Below are 20,027 nucleotides of genomic sequence, written 5' to 3' on the forward strand. Positions count from 1 at the left end.
CTACTTCACAGAGGCACTGGGCTGCGAGCTCTACACTTTAGCCCAGACACCACGAAGGGCTTAAGCCTCACTCAAGTCAGGTGCAATATAAGCAAGTGCCTCGACTCATCCTTGCCCAACCAGCCTTATCAATTCTCCATAGCAAACCTGCCAATTTTCCACAAGCATGTCACTGAGAATCAGGAATAAAACTCCTTAATGCTAATGTAGTATTAAGGAGCAGGGCTTTACTATCTATGGTGCCTGATGGACATGTAACTCTGCCTGAGGTGCATGCTTGGCTCAAGGTGGTAGAAGTATTTATTAGCAAGGATATACATATTCCTCAGAAAAGTGTTAGTTTGTTACTTTAGGTGGCCACATAGCCCACTGCCTGTGTTGCGCTGATTTGTTCCACTGACCACTACACAATGTTCCATTAACTGTGACTTCTGTGTCATTTTCCACATGCTCACAAGTGCTGTGGTGACCTGGTCAGCCACAGACTGGCTAAAGCTGATACTTCTTTCACCCAGTGCCATCCAGCAAAACGACTGGAAAGGCAGAATTAGCAAATGGTGAGAAGGAGGATGGATAATGAGAGGAAACACACTCACGTACCAGTAAATGGATGCCAACTGCCACTTTGGACATTTGGGGGAAACAGTAGTGGGGCAAAAAGGAGAAAAGTTACTAGGGTCCCCAAGGAGGAGCACGGGCCAGCCTAGACTAGATGCAAAACACAACACATGAGAGAGCATGGCAGCTGGACTAAGAAGGCTTTCAGTTGAAGGCCATTCCTTATTTCACCCTGGGAGATGTGTTCAGTCACGGCTTCTCTCTTCTGTGGCTCCTAAGCTGCTCATAGCCACCTGGAGAAGAGGCTTTAGTTATTAAGAGAACAATTATTCCAACTTTAGTTAATCCAGGCCACCAAAGCCCAAATTACTCAGGTTCTGCTCCTGAGAAAAATAATATATTATGTGATTTCTTGATAATGGTGTAAATTTATTCACGTTTAAATCTAGTTCTAATCTCAGTGCTGATGAATCACACTCCACACTCCTCTCCCTAAACTGGGGGGACTGGAGCATTCATGCCCTCAATACTCTCAACATCTGATGACATCCCCAAGTACCCATACTTGCAGGTGATTCAGTAGATTACTGTGAATCTAAACCCAGCTGAAGCAGAGCTTCGTGTAAGGTTTATCATCACTTTAGGTAAACTTCTTTCATCCTATAAAACCTGACTCCTTGCTCCAGGATGGATTTCAATTGAAGCTTTATGTGTGTTCTTTAGGGCAAGGTTCAAGAAAATATTTAAATACAAAACTAGGACTTTGATGGATTTTAGATGTTTTCAGCCAAAAGGCCTTATGAACTGTCCCTGCTGATAAGTGCCAGGGTTATCAAGTCCCTTCAGTCTAAGGTAGATTCACACAAACCAGCATGTGAAGCAGTCCCTTTTGAAGCCCGTTTAGGGATCTAGCCATAATTTACTTTTGTGCTATCCTGGAGCTGGATAGAGGAAGGACTGACATACTCTTGTGTTTTCCAAAGACTGAATCCAATTCAATTGCTTGTGAAGGCACTACCTAAAATCAGTGAATCTTGAACTTGAAAGTTTTGTTGATCATTTTATATGTTCTTGTATGTTGTCTGAAATGCTTGATCTGGTAATGTCAAGGGCACTGCAGAATTACAGAAGTGATTTCCCGGCAGTGCTACAGAACGTGGTGCTTGGCTGCGCTGCTGACGGGACAGTTGAAGATTACTGGTTTAATCTGAGCGAGCTCTTGGCGAAACCCGCGGAGTTCCCGATGGCCGTGACTGTGAAATGCGCCAGGAGTGCCTGTATTTCCACAGGCTTTCCCCGTTCCCTTCCCGTCCTGCCCAGACACGCCGCTGCCGGGAGCCGATGGCTCGGGCGAGGCGGCCGAAGCGCTCCCGGACAGGGCCCGGCCGGGGCCAAAGGAGCGCCCGCCCGAGCAACCCCCGCGGCGCCTGCTCGCGGCTCTAGGGGGAAGGGGAGGAGGAAACGCGGGTGGGGACGGGACGGGACGGAACAAGCCCTGCTGACGGTGGCTGCACCCGGGCGAGCGGAGACGAGCGGAGAGGCGAAGAGGGCTGGCGGGCACGTCTCGGCACGGTAAGGGCTGTGCCGCGCTGCCCGGAGCCCGGCGGTGCGGCGGGCAGGGCAGAGCGGGCCGGCGGGGGGGCTTTGCTCCTCTGCCGGGGCCGCTCCCGGGCCCGAGCGCTGCCCTCCCCGGGCCGCTCCCAGTGCTCCAGTCCGGCTGCGGGGAGGGGGAGAAGCCGCGGCTCTGAGGCTGGTGCCGCCCCGCAGGAACCCCCGGGGCACCGAGGGCAGGCTGGGGCTTCATGGGCCAGCGGTGTCCCGAGCGGCGCAGTCCCAGTCCCGGTCCCGGGACGGTCCCGGGACGGTCCGGGAGAGGCCGTGGGCGACGCCTCCTGCAGTCGGCGATGCGGGCGGGGGCCGGGCGAGGCCGGAGTTTCGCTTTCCCAAGTGTGGCAGGCGGAAGGTGGCCCTTTCCTTAGGGAATGCTCTCGGGATCCGCGCGGCAGCGGCTCCTCTCGGACCGGCCCTGCCCTGCCCCGAGGAGGGGGTTACTCACAGGATGAAGCCTCTCGCAGGATTATTCCAAAACTATTGGTTACTTGATAAAAGTAACACTCTAAGCTCTGAAATCACTCCTGCCGGCAGAACACACCGTGCGGGTACTATTTCTACTTCACCAGTATAGAATTCAATGTGACCACAATGCCATTGGTTCTTCCTGAAATCATAATATATGTCAGAGTCTTTTGTTGTGATTACTAAATTTTATTCTCTCACAAATGCCTGGGAAATTTAAACAACTTTGAGATAGTATTTCTCAGCAGGTTGGTAAACTAGGAAGTTGTCCAGCGTTCAGATGAAGTTGGTGGTCCAAGAAGGTGCTGTGTTAGGGCTTTGCACTGCAAAATCCGAGTGCTCTGACAAACCTGTATATCCTGCTGGGTTGTTAAAAGCCTTCAACCTGTATTTCATTCTCGGTGTTGCTGACCGGTAGCTGTCTTAGACTCTGATGTGCAGAGAGCCCTGTAAACCACCCGTGGTGTTGGAGTGCAGCTTGGGATTTCTAGTGAAGAGGACTAGAAGAGTGTAGGAATTGTTTAATTTAAGGATTAAATTGTGTCACATTTTAGCAAGAGATAAGGTAAGGGCAAGAACAGATTTGTTTGGCCAGACTAGGTTAGGATAGTTGTAGCTGTAAGCAGTTCTTTACTAGATGGGTTTTTGTTTGGTTGGTTTTTTACACACCAAGCAGAGAGGTGGGCTATTACCTTCTTTTTCACTTGTCCCCAGCCTAATTTTTAAGACCTGGAGTGTGAAACACACTTGCACAGGCTGTATGAAGTGATGGTTCAAATATCTCTTCAGAGTTGACATTTAAAGCAGAAGGGACATTAGAAAAATGAAATTGAAAAGCTGAAGTTGTGGTTACATCTACAATACTCAGTATGTTGAAGAGGCTTTTTTTGTAGTACCGATGTCATCTTGATGTTTATTAGGAATTTTTGTTTTGGTAGATAACTTCAAGAAATTCATACATGGTTTTAGTTTTTTACCATTCACTGTAGTACTTTGTACATGTTATTTGTGCTACAGATTTGAAACTTTAAAAAAAAGAAAAGGGATTCCACAAAGTGCTGTGAGGACCTGAGACCTGTTCATGTTTGTCTACAGAAAAAGAAAAGTGAAAGTGCAGAAAAAGCACAGTGATCACTTTTAAATTGAAATGGTTGTTCAAAACCATTTGGTGGTAAGAAATGAACATGCAATGTAATTTAAAATAAGTAAATGTCAAGACTTGAAGTGTTCATGCTGGAAGTTATATAATTTTGAAATCTGTGAAAGGGTGTAAATCAATTTCTTAGAACTTGCTTGTCAGGGAAGCAGAGCTGAGCAGCTGAAGTGGCTGTGTGTTTAACCCCACCTGGCAAGTGAGCACCACACAGCTGCTCACTCACTGCACCCCTGAAGAAGCTGGACGGGTGTGAGAACTCATGGGTTGAGATAAGAACTGTTTTACAATTGAAATAAAATAATAAGAAAAATAATAATTTAATAGTTGTAATGAAAAGGAAAGTAACAGGGAAATACAGTCCAGCAAGTGAAGCAAATGAGAGCAATTGCTCACCAGCAACCAACCAATGCTCAACCAGTCCCTAAGTAGTATTTCCCTCCCAAAAACCTTCCTGGTTTTATTGCTGAGCATGATGCTTTATGGTCTGGAATATCCCTTTGGTCAGCTGGGGTCAGCTGTTCTGGCAGTGTCCCCTCCTGGCTTCTTGTACACCCCCAGCCAACACCAGCACACCGAGTGGGACCAGTACATCGTGATTCAGCTCTGTAGTTTAGTCACAAGGAGGAAACTTCTCTTTTCTAAAGAAAACAGAAGATCAGTATTTTTTAAAGGTATAGCTTTGAAATACTTGTTGCTACAAAAACTTACTGAGTTTCTACATCTTCGACTGCTGTCTTGTTCCCTCTTCATTCTGCCAAAGCTGCAGTGTGAGTATGAGGAAGGTGGGAAGGAGTAATGTTTGTCCCAGGCTTACCACAGTTACTGCTCCAGCACCTGTAGCCATGTCTGTTCTTCTGTACCAACTCCTGTGTTTGTCCTGGCCACGGGGCCACTGTAAAACCCACACTTGATTGAGTACACAATTCCCTTTGTAATACACCTTTCCACATTTCTGCTGAATCTGCTGGGAACACGGTGGGACTCCTGAAATATATAAACATTGGTGTTTGCTGGTGTATCCCTGTGCCTCCAGTGCAGCTGATTAGTCCTGTGTAACCTGGAAGAGTGAACAAACCTGTGACAAGTTCTTTATGGAAGTGTTTATAGACTTCACTGAAATCCTGATGAAAGCTGTATTGTGTGAGGAAGGTAATCAGCAGTATTCCAGGGACTTTTCCATGCTCTGGGAGAGTGGAAAGGCTTGTGTCATTGTTGGAGACTTGTGTGCTGGGTCTCACCCAAGCTTTGTGTGGATGGAGTGACACCAGTCCTAAATAGACACACCTGAAATTCTTTCTCTTTGCATGTTGTCTTTTGTACCTCCAAATTGCATCAGTGCAACTTCCCTTCTTTTATTCATAGTAGTGCTGTGGGTAATTGGAGCTCCTATATAAGTTTCATAGCACCATAGAATTAATATTCCAAATACAGGTTGCCTTTCCCAGATAGTACTGGGTGAAAAGACATGTATGTGTACAGAGGGATCGTGTTTGCAGCAACAGAATGGAGTGTGGCTCTTGGAGAGCTGTCTGATGGTCCTTAGGAGGAGGGGGAAAAGGGAGATGCTTGGTCAGCATTGATGCCATGAGACCTTGAAAATGACAAAGAAAATGGTGGGCAGACTACAGGAAGTGGGTAGCTGGGGAGGAGGAGAGGAAGTCTGCATTGAAACCACAGTAGTTTCTAGGCGGTGGTCAGCATTCCTGTTCTCTGCAACAAAATAACAATTGGTGGAGGAAAATTTGCCCTACAAATTCATTAAAACATTGCTAAGAAGTGAAAGTGGCAAGGGTAGATTTATTAGATATACTTGATAGTTGTAAAAGTTTTGAGTTCAGTTGGACATGCTTAATTGTTTGGGTTTCTTTTTCCTTGAATGTAATTACTTCTTTCAAATTAGAGCAGAGGTAAATACTATTTTTTAAATATTGAAGTTTCATCACAAACCAGTCTCATGTTGGTTAGCAATAACCATGTGGCCTATCATACTGTTCTGTTTTTCAGGTGAACAAGAGAGTTTAGAAATAGTGTTCTTGGAGAATTACGAGACTTACATTTTTTAGTATACTAATAAAGATGCCCCACCTCCCTTCTTTAGTAATTTTAATTTATAAAGGAAGAATTGGTGTCAGGGCAAAATGTAAAAAATTCCCACTGAAAAGGAATTGGGAAGTAGGCTACAACAACAATGAAATCAAGATTAACATTTAATACTATCAGAAACAAGTACCAGCCAATTAATTTTATGCTGGTAAAAGTCCCTTTTAATCTGGTTATCTTCTTGCTGTTGAGTTGAGCCTAATTATTTGTCAATTGACATTAATAAATAATACCTTTTGTTATGGTTTTCTCTCTTTTATGTTTTAGATACAATGTCTGCTGCAAGTGGCAATCCTATCCCATCTGCACCACCTTCTTATGAGGAAGCCGTAGGAATCAATGTGAACTATCCTCACCCCTATCCCGTCCCTGGCCCTGGACAGAAGCCAGATGGGAAGGGAATGAACCCTCCCCCACACATGGGGCAGCCTCCAGCAGCAAATAACCCCAGTAAGCTTCCAACACTCTTCTGTACTTCATGTTAAGTTGGTGTCAAAGTGCTTGTGTAATAGGTGTTGTTAGAAGATGAAAAATTGTGGTTTGCAGGTGTTCAACGCCTGCCAAAAATACTTTTGAAGAGAATAAGGTTAATCAATTCTTGTGAATCCCTCAGTGTGCAGTGATATCAGTAACATCATTTGGCTTTCTGCAGTTTTTAGTGCAGCTTTATTTTTAAGACAGTGTATTTCTGCATTAGGAAATGCCATGGTTATTTCAGTCTGTTGTTGCGTATTTCATTGTTCTGAGCCCTGAATATTTCAGTTATACCTGGTTTAGAGGAAGTTAATTGCTCCTGTTTTTTCCTGTTCCTCATGGAGTAAACAGCCATTTCTCTGCTCAGTTACTGTTCAGACGGTGTACGTGCAGCAGCCAGTAATGTTTTATGACCGCCCAGTTCAGATGTGCTGCCCTTCCTGTAACCAGGTGATAGTGACACGTCTCTCGTATGACTCAGGAGCTTTGACCTGGCTGTCATGTGGTGGCCTCTGCCTGCTGGGGTAAGTCAACTCCAATTTGCACTTTTACCTTGACTTTTTTTAGCTCTAACATGTAACAGAGCTCTCTTTCTGTGTGCGGGACCTGAGCCTTTGTGCTTCAGTTAGCCTACATCTGCATCTGTGCCCTGTTGGCCCTTAAAGACACACATAGCCATGTGTGTTCTTCCTAAAGCTTATGGCACCAGTTTTATTGATTGCTTTTGAACAAAATACATTTTACCTTATTGTGTGTATAAAAGATGATAAAGTAGTGTTTTTCTCTTTTTTGCCTTTGCAGGTGTGTAGCAGGCTGCTGCTTAATTCCCTTCTGCATTGATGCTCTAAAGGATGTGGATCACACCTGTCCGAAATGCAATGCTCTTGTTGGTTCTTACAAACGTTTATAGGCAGTGTTTAAACATTGATTGATGAAGTTGTTTAGCACCTCTGTAAGCCCTCTCTGAAGCTTCATGGAGACTTCCCGTTTTTTCTGTGCATCCTGTCACTGGAAACCAATAAAAAGTAATGTTTATTGCTAGATGGTTTGAATATGCAATTGCTTGAGAGGGAGTCTCACTTAGGTCTGTGAAAAGCATACCTAATCTGTATGGGCCACTCAGTCCAGCACCAGTGGAGAGCAATGGAGTGTTTCCCTTTTTGCCTAATACAGAACAGGTTGGTGATATTCTTCAGTTAATCTTGTCTCAGGCATGTTGCACATTGTGCTTGCATTGAGACTGTAAAGTCTCAGCACAGAACAAGAGGAGGACATGTATGGAGAACAATTTAGGCTCATGCTTTGGCAGCAGCACTGTTTACAAACTTGCAGGGAGTTGCCTCAGAGACAGGTGCTCCTCTTTGAAAAAAATAAATCTTTTGTTGTCATCTTTTCATGAGCACTAGAATTCATTTAAAAACTTTTGTAGTTTGAAGAGAACCAAACTTGAAGGCTTCTTCCTTCTTGGAGGTAGCTTTTCCAAATGGACAATTCAGGTGGTTGTGCAAAAATAGTGAATTAATCTAGTATCTGAATTTTCTTGCCAGTTTCAAGTCTAGTCTGTTCAGATTAGATGTTTCTAATCTGAAGTAAAGATGTTCATATAGAAGATATTTGTTCAGTGGTTTTTGTTAGGCTGGAGGCTTTCTTACTGCTGACTGAAAGTGTTTTTTTCACCCCAGTGGAAATGCCCAGAGAGCCTTGGTTAGAGCATTAGAAAACTTCCTTGTGAATTTACATAAGTCAGCTGATTGATCATAAACAAACCTCATCCTTATCTTAAGGCTCAAATTCCTCCTGAAACACATAAATAAAAAACAACTGGGCTTTTAGTTGTTGATCTGCTCATTAATTATTGTTTCTTTATTAAGAAGGTAAAATGTGTGTTAAGGAGTTTCTCTGATTTTTCTAAATTAAATGAAAGATGAGTTCTGCTTTTAGAAACTTAAGCTGGATTTGCTTATTTAAGATGATAATCACAAAAAATTAGGGAATGAGGCTCTGAAGGTTAAAGTAATTTCTGTGCCATAAGCAACTGGATCAAACATTTTGATGCATATCACAGAATCCGAATCACAAAAGCAACTGGGTTAGAAAAGGCCTTTGAGATCATTATATCCAACCTGTGTCCTAATGCCACCTTATCAACCAGACTGTGGTGCTGAATAGCACACCCAATCTTTTCTTAAATACCTCCAGGGACAGTGACTCCATCATCTCCCTGGGTAGCTCATTCCAATATCTGATCACCCTTTCTGGAAAAGTCTTCTTCCTAATATCCAACCTAAATGATACCTGTCCAGAAAAGGAAAACAGGTGTTCAAGCAAGGCTGTGTTGGTAACACTGTATTAATATCTGTCAAAGTAAAAAAACTAAAATAAATATAAATAAAAAATACTGCATTTACTGTTCTTACCAAATGTGCCTTCTGTATATATCTGGTATAAGTTAGTTTTTCAAAAGTCTTTCAACACTTTATGTTTGAAATCCAGTAACTTTGTAGATCTTGTACAATCTCTAGGCCTTGTCTTAATTAGGTTTTGTAAACCGATGCTGCTTGTGAGCCAGTCTGCAAGTGATTTAAGGGCTTCCTTCTGTATTTGGAAAAGGTTTCTGGTCTCCTCATGCTGTAAGAATGTACATCAGGAGCTACTCACTAACAAGAGGCTGATGGAGATAAAAAGCTGGTAGTTTTGTAGCTTTCCATGATGATGACATGGTACTTTTGTGCTTTTGTCTGCTGCTGCACCACCATAGTGCTCTGTGTTCTTGAAGGGCTTGGGTGGTGCTGCGTTGAATTTTTTGTTCTGGTGACATGAGCAAGTCCTGTGCCTTACTGGGTGTCACAGAAAATGTGCTTCCTGTCAGTTTATTGTCAGAGCAAGACAGAATGAAGCAATGAAGCTCGCAGTGTTTCCAAAATTGGGATTTGCTTGCATGGTGGGAAGGAGTTTTAATTATTTTAGTACCTTGTCAGTCTGGTCTGGATAATCATGCCATATATTAATTTGGTAAGTCTTCCAATTTTTATTACCTTAGCTCCTCTTTTCTCTCCAAAGTGATGGTTGGAAAATCTGAGGTGGTGGCACCAGAATGCAAAACACCAAAAAAAATTCATTTTGATTTATGTTGACAGTTTGTTGATTCTCTTTAAGTTCCTTGTATGGATTGAGAATAGGACACACAATGTTGGCAGCTCTTCCTTCTAATTCAGCATTCTGCAAGGCTTTCTGCTGCCCCTTCTGTAGTTGTGTTTCCTTAAATGCAAAGCCTGTGTTTGTTCTCTTGTGTATGGAATAATCTACAGACTGTGCCAAAGTAACCTGCTTTGTTAAACCTACCTTGGACAAACAAATGCAGGATATAACTTGCTTTGTGTGAAAGCACTTTGTGTTTGATTATGTTGAAATTACTGTTTGTTTTTAAAACTGACTCTGTTTAAAATAAAAACTTTGTCTTTCCTATCTAGTGCTTGTAGTTGGAAAATTATAATATTTGGAATGTTTCCAAACACGTGGATGGCTGAAATGTTAAAAGAAGAAAAGTAATTACAGGGAGAAATTTTTCAGACTCTCACCTGGGCCAGGTCTCTGATAAATGGCACCATCTGCCTTGCAGACAACTGTCCTGCGCAGAGCCACACTGTTATTTTCCTGCAACCCAGGTCCTAGAAATATTTTTTCAATTAAAACTTTTGGGTAGAACTTTCACTTACAGTGCAACTAAACAAACACATAAATGTGGCTCCATGTTCACATACCAGGAATATATATCAAATATCACTGTATTCAGTAGGAAAGAATCCCTGTTAATCATGTGAGAATACCCTACTTTCTTTCAATATTTTCTATATATCTTTCAATATTCTTTCTATATTTTTGGTTGGTTGGGGGTGTTTTTTTGAGGTGCAGAAAACACAAGAAGTCAAGGTTAGTACCTCAAACAAGTTATTTTTATTAAGCAACTTTAGGGTTATTTTGGAAGTGAGTGTTGTATGAACAGTTTTTCCTTGGTAAGGTAAGATACAGAAGGAGCAATGCTGGCTTTATGGACTCAGGCTGTTTTCACATAAGGAAGATCACAAGGCACCTAAAATCCTCCAGCCTCACATTACAGGTGCAGGTAAAACCCTTCCCTACACCCACCTTCATGAGCTTTCCAGGATGACTTTGCTTTCTCTTACAATTTGACAGTGTTATTTTCATTAGACTTCTATTTTTATTAGCCAGAACTTGCACAATGTTCAGATTGTAATGAGGATTGAGCCAGAAAGAAATACAACTTGCTTTGTCATACAAAGAGGATCCAAAATAAAAGTTGTTAAAACAAGTAAAAGGCAGCTGATAGCCCTACAAGAGGGAGTTGTTAAGTGAGTTCAGAGTGGTTTCAGGAAGCTGTTTATTGCAATGTTTGTGAAAGCACTTCTGGCAGTCTAACCACAAGGATTTTTTTAAAGAAATTCTAGTTAATTAAAAAATCAAACATAGTTAATTATTGTTCGTAACTGAGCAGCAGGAGGTCAGTAATGGAGTATACAATAATGTCATCCTCAGAGTAAAAACTAACAAGTGCAAGTGCTGTGACAGAGGTGTAGCTTTTGTAGTTCAGGGATTGCATTTTATAGCAAATTAACTTCCGTGTTCCTCTTTGCTTCATAAGATCCTGCAATGGGATACGAACTTTTTTTTTTTAAATGTATTTTTTTGTGAGATGAATACTCTCATGTGTGATATGCTGGGTGTAAAAATAAATTTGCCAATGAGCATCTTAGTACTTTTTCAAAGCAGGACACTAAAAGGTGCGTGTGAAACCTATGTGTGGTCTGGAGGTGCTGAAATAGCTGTGCCCAAGCTGAGAATAAACCAAGAGTGAGTAGGCAGCTTTTTGAAAGTCCTTTTGTGGTTGGCTGTTTTACTTCACACTACAGCTTTCTCTTTGTAATAAAAAATTACCCCCAAAAAGCATTTTCAGTAAGCTCTAGAGGACCATGGCATTAACAGGGGGTATGACAGACACTGCTCTGGGACCTAAAGCCACAGTGCACCTGAATGTGACAGCAAGGGATTCACAAAAGCTTTAGGAGGGAAAAAAAGACAAACCCAAAGCAATTTCCATTTCTTGCTCCACACAGCCTCTGAAGTACCTTCTCCTGGTGCTACTCTGAGTCTTGGTAACTAAAAGATTTTTTTTTACTCCAGGATAACAGAATCATAGAATCGCTAAGGTTGGAAAAGACCTCTGAGATCGATGAGTCCAACCTGCCGGCTCCACCTTTCAGCCGTGCCCCTAAGCACCACATGGACATATTTTCTGAATGCTTCCAGGGATGGTAGTTCCAGCACTTCCCTGCACGGCCTGCTCCAATGCCTGACCGCTCCTTCAGGCAGCTGAGAGGGAAAGGTCCCTCCTGAGACTCCTTTTCTACAGGCTGAGCCCCCCAGCTCCCCCAGCTGTTGCTCATCAGCTTTGATGAGGAGCTCCACTGCGCGTCTCTGGTCACGCTGCAGCAGCTCCATGTCCTTGTTGCGAGAGGTGCGGAACTGGACACCGGGCTGGAGTGCAGCCCCATCACTCCATTTCCCCCAGCCACCGCTGACCCTTTCGCTCTGCCCGCCCTCGCCGCGGCTGCTCCTCGGAGCTCGGAGGCCGAGTTTGGGGACGGTTCGCCGGGGAGCGGCCACTGCCAGAGACCTGGGGCGGACAGGTGGCTCCTCCATTGCTTAACTTCGGCTGGCAAAACGCCCTGGAAAGAGTCAGTGTCTCGCAGCCCTTTCACGGCATCTCCCCCACACGTGGGGGGCGTTTGTGCTGCTGCCCCGGGCAGTGCCCGGCGCTGTGAGGGGGGCTCCGGGACATGCTCGGGGCTGTGAGGGACCCACGGCCGCGGGCTCCAGGCGGTGTCCGGCGCTGTGAGGGGGGCTCCGGGACATGCTCGGTGCTGTGAGGGACCCACGGCCGCGAGGTCCCAGCGGTGCCCGGCTCTGTGAGGGCGCCGCGGGCTCGGTTCGGGGCCGTAACCAGGCGGAGCTCCCGGACATGGGAGGGCTGCGAGCACGCAGGTGGGTGTGGGACGCTGGCCAAGGGCACTTCACTCCTGCCTTCGGCTGTTGGGGCTAAACGTCAGTGTTACGATAATATTACTGTAATATTGTTTGTGGGGCCTATGCAAAGCAGACTTTGCCAGTTTGTAAAAGCTCAGGCTTTCTTGGCAGTAATGCTGAACAGTTCTCAGGTGTCCACGGACAGGCTCACCCTGTGAGGTCACCCTGTGAGCCTGTTGTGTGACAGAAGGTGCTTTTTATTAAATTCATTTTCCAAACTTGAGTAAAGCATCCATTAAAATGGATGAATACTTTTCTGAGACTTACAGCCATTGTGGGTCTCATGTGTAATTAAACCAGTGTGTTTGCAGCCCGTGTGTCAGATTTTCTTCCATTTTTTAAGATCATCTAGGACAGCAATGTGCTGGAAATTTCTCTTCAGGAGGTTCTTTTTCTGCCTCCTTTTTGGGGGTGGTGTTTCGATTTTTTTAGAAAAAGCTCACCTGGTGTGAGGTAGGAAAAAGTGCTTACCAGATGTTGGGTCTTGGGCTCCATCCTGCACTTGCCAATCGCTACATGAGGGATGTCAGCTGAGTCAAGTACACAGGACACTTACGTGGTATTTTATCTTAAAGGATTGACTTAAATGTGCATTTAGGACCTAGCTGCTATTCAGGCATTTAATTCTGTATTTAGATGTTTCAATAAAAACTACCTCAATCTGTGCTCTGCTGAAAAGAGCTGTTTGGAATATTTTTATAAAAAAAAAAAAAAAGCCCTAGAGTTTGTTTGTAAATTTCTTTGTTTGTTGCCTATGAAATTGTCAAGATTCAGGCAAGCTAAGTTTTATAAATTCTTGAGCATTCTCATAGTCCTACCATAAGATATTTTTCTTCTTTTTTATTAGTATAGTTTCTTCGCTAAGAAATGGGAAGCTACAAAGCTAAAACTTGAGATTAAAATGTAAATTAGATTATTTTAGAAAGCCTAAGTTGCTCTCTGCACTGGAACCAGTGCCAAGATAAAACAGAAATTTGTCTAATTTCAATGTTTCTACTTGACTTTGATGCAAATTTTGTGCTTTAAAGGTTTTCTTTTCAATAGGTATATGAAATATGTTGAAAAATCTTATTATATAAACAATTAAAAGTCAGACTGGTGTGGAACGTGGGCAATAGTAGTGATTCAAGAAAAGAATTGTCGCAATATAGCAATTTTCTGGTAAATTCATCATGTTTTTATGTTCCTGCCCAGCTATTAACTTTCCTGCTTCTATCCATATTACTGATAGTAGACCAAGAGCTAGGTGACTGCTTGCATGGAGTATGTACTATGCCCAGATGAGCTGTAGTCTTAAATGAAAAATTACAATATCAGACTGAGTAGCTTAGCAGAGTAAAAATGGCAAACTCAGCAAGTAATTTGCCACAAAGAAATCACTGAAGCAGTTTCAGAATAAAAATATTCTGAAAAATCACTGTGAAGGCAGAAGAGGGCTTTTTCAGGTACTGCTTTGGGTTGGTTCTAGGAAATTTGAGCTGCTGTGTGAAATATGTAGGTTTTTGGTTTTTTGTTTTTAAATTGAGTTTCAAACTTAGACTGACTCTGAGTCTGGCATTTGGCAGGTCAGGGATTTTGATAGAGGGACCCAGATTACATGGAGTATTTTATTAACTCTTTAGACTGGAGTCGCTCGCTCTCACCTTCTTTAGTCATTGATGTTTGCAAAGCACACTTGAGAAGTCGCTTTCTCTTTAACATTTGTAAGCATTTCACAAGCAAATGTTATATGATGAAGGAAGTGCAGGAAAGAGGCTGTGTAGCAGCACAAACCTAGCGGGGGAGAGTAGTACCAGTGACTGGGATTGTTACTGAAATTTCTACTTGTGACTCTTGTTTGCAGTGAGCAGTAGCTCAGCCTAGACCAGAGGGCTTGCAGCAGAAGGAAACAAGCATTTGCCTGCCCACACGGCTTCCCTTGGGAGGTGCTGGCACACAGGCACAGCTGAGCTGTGGCCATGGCTCGCGGGTGCATGGGCTCGGAGTGCATGGGGTATGTGGGAAGAGCCCCGGGCTGGGAAGAGGGGTCTGCTGGAAGCCCTGTGTCTGATGTGTTTTACATACCTGACTGGTACCAGAGCACGGTGGCTCAGTGGTTTTGTGTTATTCACAGACAACTTCACCCATTTGAGGTTTGGGACTTTGTTTGGTGGGATGAGCTGCCTCTCATGAACTTGCTTGCTCCCAAAGGAAACACATTCCCTTTACTCCCAAAGCTTTGACTTTCATCCCATGTGCTTTTTGGTTGATTAATCATCAATGAGTGATTGCTAGGGTGGCTTTTACATTTGTTAATTTAGTTTAAACTCACTACATGGGATTGGTCTGAGCATTTGTTCCATTGTGATGCCATATACCTATTTTTTTCTCCTTGCAGTTTTGTGGGATTTCTAATAGATTAACTTCTCTTTCTCTTGCAAAAAGGCTGAAATGCTGTTGGGGATGGAATCAGTGATGTATCTGTCTCTCCGCCTTACTACAACCTCCCCCTCCCCTCTGCAGGCTGCCCTGCCAGAGCCCCTCCTCTGTCAGGAAGAAGGGAGTTGAAATAGTGAGCTCCTGCTTTGTGAAGGAAATTTTCTTTCAGTGTCTTGCTCAGAGGTGCCTTTGAGAGCAGAACTGATGTGTTTTTGTTAACTTCTGGTCTGAGGAGGTGATTTCAATGGCCACAGGGTTGCTCACCATCGTTTTACTCTGTGCTGTTGTGGCTGGAACTTCAGGTAGTAAGTAGAAGAAATTTTTCCTCTGCTAAGATTGATCTCTCTCAATGCAGAATACTTCTACTAAGAAATGTTCTCACTGGTAAAACCTCAGAGGATTATGTTACGGCTTGTAGGTTTGTAGTAATTCTTGCAGCAGCTTTGTCTGGATTTTTAGTGTAGTGTAGCAGTTTGCTTTACTGAGCTTTTTGAGTTGTACTGGGCAGGTGGGAGAGCATCCTCCTTGGAGAGGATGCATTAAATAGTGCATCTTCCTTCAGCATTCTGGGGAAAGCAACAGAAATAGTGAGATTGTCAGTCTGTATACTTGATAGAAAAACTCTCATGGATTTATTTATTTGTTTTGAGGACCCTGCTTTGATTTCAGTAATTTCACTGACGTTCAGAAGTAACAGGTCTGTGTTGAGCTGCACACAAATTTGCAGCGCTTTTCTGTTCTGTTACCTGTCATTGCAGGATCCTCAGAGAGATTAAGTTATGGAGCTTCCTGTTTTGCAGAATGTGTAGGTGAGTAAAACAAGATGAAGAAAGAGGAATTTGAAAACTTGCACAGGGATATTTTGTTCTGAGAAGAATGATACTTATCAGCATTCACGGAAGTAGCAGAGAGGTTCCACCAAGGTTTACCAGGCCCACACCTGCCTGAAGTTTGCATTGTGTGAACTCTGAAAAACTCCTAAGCATTAGAGCTGAGCAAAGGACTAAACCACTGTGGGACTAAGCCCAGCCACAGGCATGAAGATCAGATCTATTTAATGTTGCTGTGGTGAAGGTCCTGCTCTGCTGCTCTCTGAAAGGTGTCGAAAGAGCATCGTGCTGTAAATGCATTATGTTTCTGCTCTGCCCTTGGAAATTAAATTCATGCCTTGAAGAAAATTGTGAGATTATGTGCTTGGGAGAGGGGAAGTCTTTTCATCCACCCTACAGGAGCTATGGCTGGCACACAGGGTGTTTTCAGAAACCCAGTTCTTTCAATTGAAAGTCCAAGTGGGAAGGGAACAATCTGAATATCCATCCCTTTACTTAGCTGATTTCTGTGGCTGAAAGATTAAAAGATAGAAAAAAAAATAGAAGGGGAAGTTTAAAAAACACCTCCTTTTTTTGTTTATTTCCTAGGACTCAGTGCATCATACTTCCCCAAAAGAGCTAGATACAGCTACAGGTATTCAGCAGTCACCAACACATTCCTGCAGGGAAATAGTTACAAAAGCAGTGGCATCTCTCTGGAGAGCACAGTGATCATTGAAGTATTGGGGAATTGCCAGATGGTTTTGAAAGTAAGTATTGTCATAATTGTTTGAATGATTGAGATGAGCTGATGTGGAATCTTATTTTTCTTTGGGATTATTGCTACATTTCAAACATTTGTTTTTCTTGTAATTAAAAGCTAGTTCAATTCTGGATCTCATAATTAGAGTTGGAGTATTGCTTTGATGCACCACAACTTGAAATTAGGTATTTGCCAGTTTTAAAAGGCAGATTAAGCAAATAATTGTTTTCTTTTTTAAGTGACACAACAGTTTCATGTTGTTTTTTTTTTTTTTTTACGAAGTGCAGAACTGGAGGTAAAGCCAGTCCTTGAAAGGAACTTGGTTTACTTTAAAGCACTTTCATATCTGTAGTAATAATTTTAAAATAGCAAGAATTTGAGAACTTGAGAATCTTGTATGTTGTGCTGGATTGGTGCCATTCCTAGCTCAGTGTAAAGTTCAGTCTTGTAGCACTCCATTCATCACAACAGGAGATCTGTCTCTCAGTGACAAGAGCAACAGGGCAGTTTCAAACTGCAGAGCTTCTCCTAGGGTTAGCCTGTGGTAGGCCAGGTGGAGAACTACAGTGCTTTAGAACTACAGGGCAGCAAGGAAAATCGGTTCTCAGCTGTCTGGATTTTCCTTGAGGTTAACAGAGGGGATAATTCACTGCTTTTTCTGGGGGTTGACATGTGTCTACTAAATACACACACCGGAGGCCAACAAAGAAGAGCACAGTTATCCCTGTCCTAGCACATGGATAAAAATTTACTGGTTAGTAATTTGATGGTCAAAGGGATATAACAGTGCTGTATAAAATGTGTTTAATAGTGAATGAAACTTTTTCATAGAAGAACTTTCTGGAAACTACCTCAGATATTCCACCTGAAGATAGGGCAAATGCAGTTCTATTGCAACACTGAACCTTTGTTCACAGTCTGTGATGTTTGGTGTGGATATCCCGACGTGATAAACCCACAAGTTCCTCTTGACAGTGAAATATATTGCCTATAATCTTTGCTCCTAGGTGCAAGATGTAAAGATTAAGAAAAGTTTTGCATCCAGAGAGGAGTCTCTGATGGAAATGGACAGTCTAAGGTAGAAAACCTTCTAATTGGTCTGGTTTTTGGGTTTTTTTGAAACTATATGGCTTAGCAGCAGCTTGACTGGACACTGTTCACTCTGCTTCATACTCTGCTTAGTTTTAGGGGTTTGTTTGGTGGTTTTTTTGGGGTTTTCTTTTGTTGTGGGTTTTGTTTTTTGGGGTTTTTTTTTGGTTTTTTTTTTTTTTGGTTTTTTTTTTAAGATGAGGATCCAGATACGAGCACCATAAGCAAAAATGAGAGAATAAGAGGCATTTGGTTCAAACAGGTTTTTCTTCAGCATAACTTTCATCTCTTTGTATGTAAAACCATTTGGATGGTAGACAGTTCAAATTATTTTGAGTACAAATCACCAGGCCTCTAGCAGCACGTGTGGATCACAGCTCTTAGAGCTGCAGATGTTACTTCTACAGACTCTAGAGTATTGCAGTACATTTCAGAAATTCTTGGTTTAGAAGATTATCATAAGGCAAAACATGGTTTTTTAATTCCAAGGTATTTATAGTTCATTTATTTGTCCAATGATTGAGATTTTCTTTTCTGTTTTTGAGTTTAGTAGCTCATTCATAACATATGTCAGTGTTTCTCATTGACTTGCCAAGGTATAGTCCCTAGCGTAGATGGCTATACAAAAAGATCTCCTCAAACTGTGGAAGTCTGGCATTTTCCCAGAGAGCTGATGCTTCTTGTGTCATCAAAAAAAAAGCAGTTCTGTTGTCTGATTAAGCTCAGCCTTGTAATGTTCCTCTTTGTCCAGCCACTTGGATTCTCAGCCTTTAAACAACACTGAGAGCTGAGGTAATTGACTCAATTCAAAGGGTCAAAAAGAGCAAGCCTGGGGTAAATGCATTGCTTTTTATATTCATCAGCAAGAACTTTGTGTTCTCTCTATGGGCAGTGGTATCAGAGCTCAAATGAGTGTACAGGCACATCTTCTGCAAAGTTATTTGCAAGATTTTCATAGCAGTAAGAGCAGTTGTGTATTGTTCTTTGTAGAGAAGCCAAAAAAGAGAGGTAGCAAAGAAAGCATTCAGTGAAGCTTGGCTATTCAGAATAATTATTCAGACAAGTGAGACTTATTAGCATTTGCCTCAGCCTATTGTGAATATACAGTAGTCTAGCTTGTCCTCTGAACATGCATGTAATTTCCACAGATAGTAGCAAAAACAGGCTCAGTTGCCTGGGAGTTCAGAAACCCTTATCTTATATGCCCAGTCTCTTCTGGAAGGACTTTATCAAGATGTTGTGTATTAAAGTTCTGTCTCTTACTTTGTGACTGACTGACTAGATTAATAGTTAGTGCCTCAGTTAATGTGCAGATGGACTGTCTAGCTCCCTGTGTGGGAGCTGACCACTGGGCTACAATAAAATTCTTCCTTTGGATGGTTTGTTTTTCTCCATTTAGAGGGAAAATATATGATTAAAGTATGTTACTTTAGGAGTGAAAATCAATGTTAAAAAGTGATCCCTTGGAAAGGTAGAAAACACTGTACTCTCAATCTAGGATAGTAAAAGCCATCAGGAAGTGTACTAACAGCAGAGATTGGGGAATAAGTTTGGAATAGAGCCTGAGTATTCACACCTAGCAGAGCAGGAAGATATGGGTTAACTGGGAAGCAATTGTTCTTGTGTGCATCACAGCTGAAGAGGCATGGTGCAGTTACTTTGCAATTCAGACATGCCTACCAAAGCTAAAGGCACCCTGAATAATAAAATGGAATTTCTCTCTTAATTACACAATAATCATTGCCGTTAAGTACATTTACTCGTAAATAATTTGCCAGGACTGCTTTTATTAAGTGTTGCAGTTATGTTGAGGATGCTGTAATTATCTTGAGCAGATTTGTTTTTAGGGTTTCACAGGGTTTTTTTAAGGACTCCTTGGGTTAGGCTGAGTTTATGAAGAATAGAGGCTCGCTGTAAAGAACAGAGATACAGAGTGAGACAGATCCGTTGTGGAAGAACAGCTCTGTTGAGGAAAATCTGAGTCTAATGTCGTAAATTGACTCGCACTCTTTGAAGCAAGAAATGATAAACCTTTTTATTGCAGGGAAATACTAGAACAGCATCCTCTTCATTTTTCTTTCCATGATGGGAAAGTTCTGAAGCTCTGTCCTGTGAGGAGTGAACAGACCTGGGCACTGAACATCAAGCGAGGTATTCTCAGTATCCTGCAGACAGCACCAGAACTCCCTGCTGCTGCTGTTGTTAAGGAGGTGAGACTGTCAGTCATGCTCTGAGGTGACTCCTAGCTCTTGTACATGTTAAGTCTATTCCACTTGTAAATAAATATAGAGTTTTGCTACTTGGTTCAGCAGACAGTGGCAGTCATCTGATTGTTTCTTGTAGTGAATGTTCTAAAATTATCTCAGGCTACTGCTGCGTGTCAGTGCTTAAAGAGATGTTCTGCAGTAGGGCTTGGCACACCCATACGTAATTGAAGCTACTCTGCCTAGTAATACTCTTCTGAATTAATGCTTCCCTGCAC

The 20,027-nt window shown here is 42.5% G+C and overlaps 2 protein-coding genes across 2 annotated transcripts in view; both read left to right on the forward strand.

Annotated features, from left to right (window-relative positions):
* The first annotated feature begins 1,973 nt into the window (after positions 1–1,973).
* Positions 1,974–9,260, forward strand: LITAF (lipopolysaccharide induced TNF factor). Its single transcript, XM_041462645.1, has 4 exons — positions 1,974–2,130; positions 6,158–6,340; positions 6,732–6,888; positions 7,166–9,260. Exons 2-4 carry the CDS (start codon positions 6,163–6,165, stop codon positions 7,272–7,274), a joined length of 444 nt encoding a protein of 147 aa, XP_041318579.1. The 5' UTR covers positions 1,974–2,130; positions 6,158–6,162; the 3' UTR covers positions 7,275–9,260.
* Positions 9,261–12,293: 3,033 nt separating this feature from the next.
* The window catches only part of LOC121350673, a 78,441-nt gene continuing 70,707 nt past the window's right edge, over positions 12,294–20,027 (forward strand). Inside the window, exons 1-2 of the mRNA XM_041462188.1 lie at positions 12,294–12,424; positions 19,590–19,755. Coding sequence (XP_041318122.1) covers positions 12,294–12,424; positions 19,590–19,755 — 297 coding nt within the window. The remainder of the gene's footprint in view (positions 12,425–19,589; positions 19,756–20,027) is intronic.

Source organism: Pyrgilauda ruficollis, unplaced genomic scaffold, assembly GCF_017590135.1.
Source record: "Pyrgilauda ruficollis isolate IOZ18807 unplaced genomic scaffold, ASM1759013v1 scaffold16, whole genome shotgun sequence".
Taxonomy (NCBI): Eukaryota; Metazoa; Chordata; class Aves; order Passeriformes; family Passeridae; genus Pyrgilauda; species Pyrgilauda ruficollis.

Excerpts from the sequence above, each read along its gene's own strand:
- LITAF (XM_041462645.1), top strand. The coding sequence starts at position 6,163 with ATGTCTGCTGCAAGTGGCAATCCTATCCCATCTGCACCACCTTCTTAT. Across the intron at positions 6,341-6,731 it reads TCCAGCAGCAAATAACCCCA|TTACTGTTCAGACGGTGTAC; the intron begins GTAAGCTTCCAA and ends TTCTCTGCTCAG. Across the intron at positions 6,889-7,165 it reads GGTGGCCTCTGCCTGCTGGG|GTGTGTAGCAGGCTGCTGCT; the intron begins GTAAGTCAACTC and ends TTGCCTTTGCAG.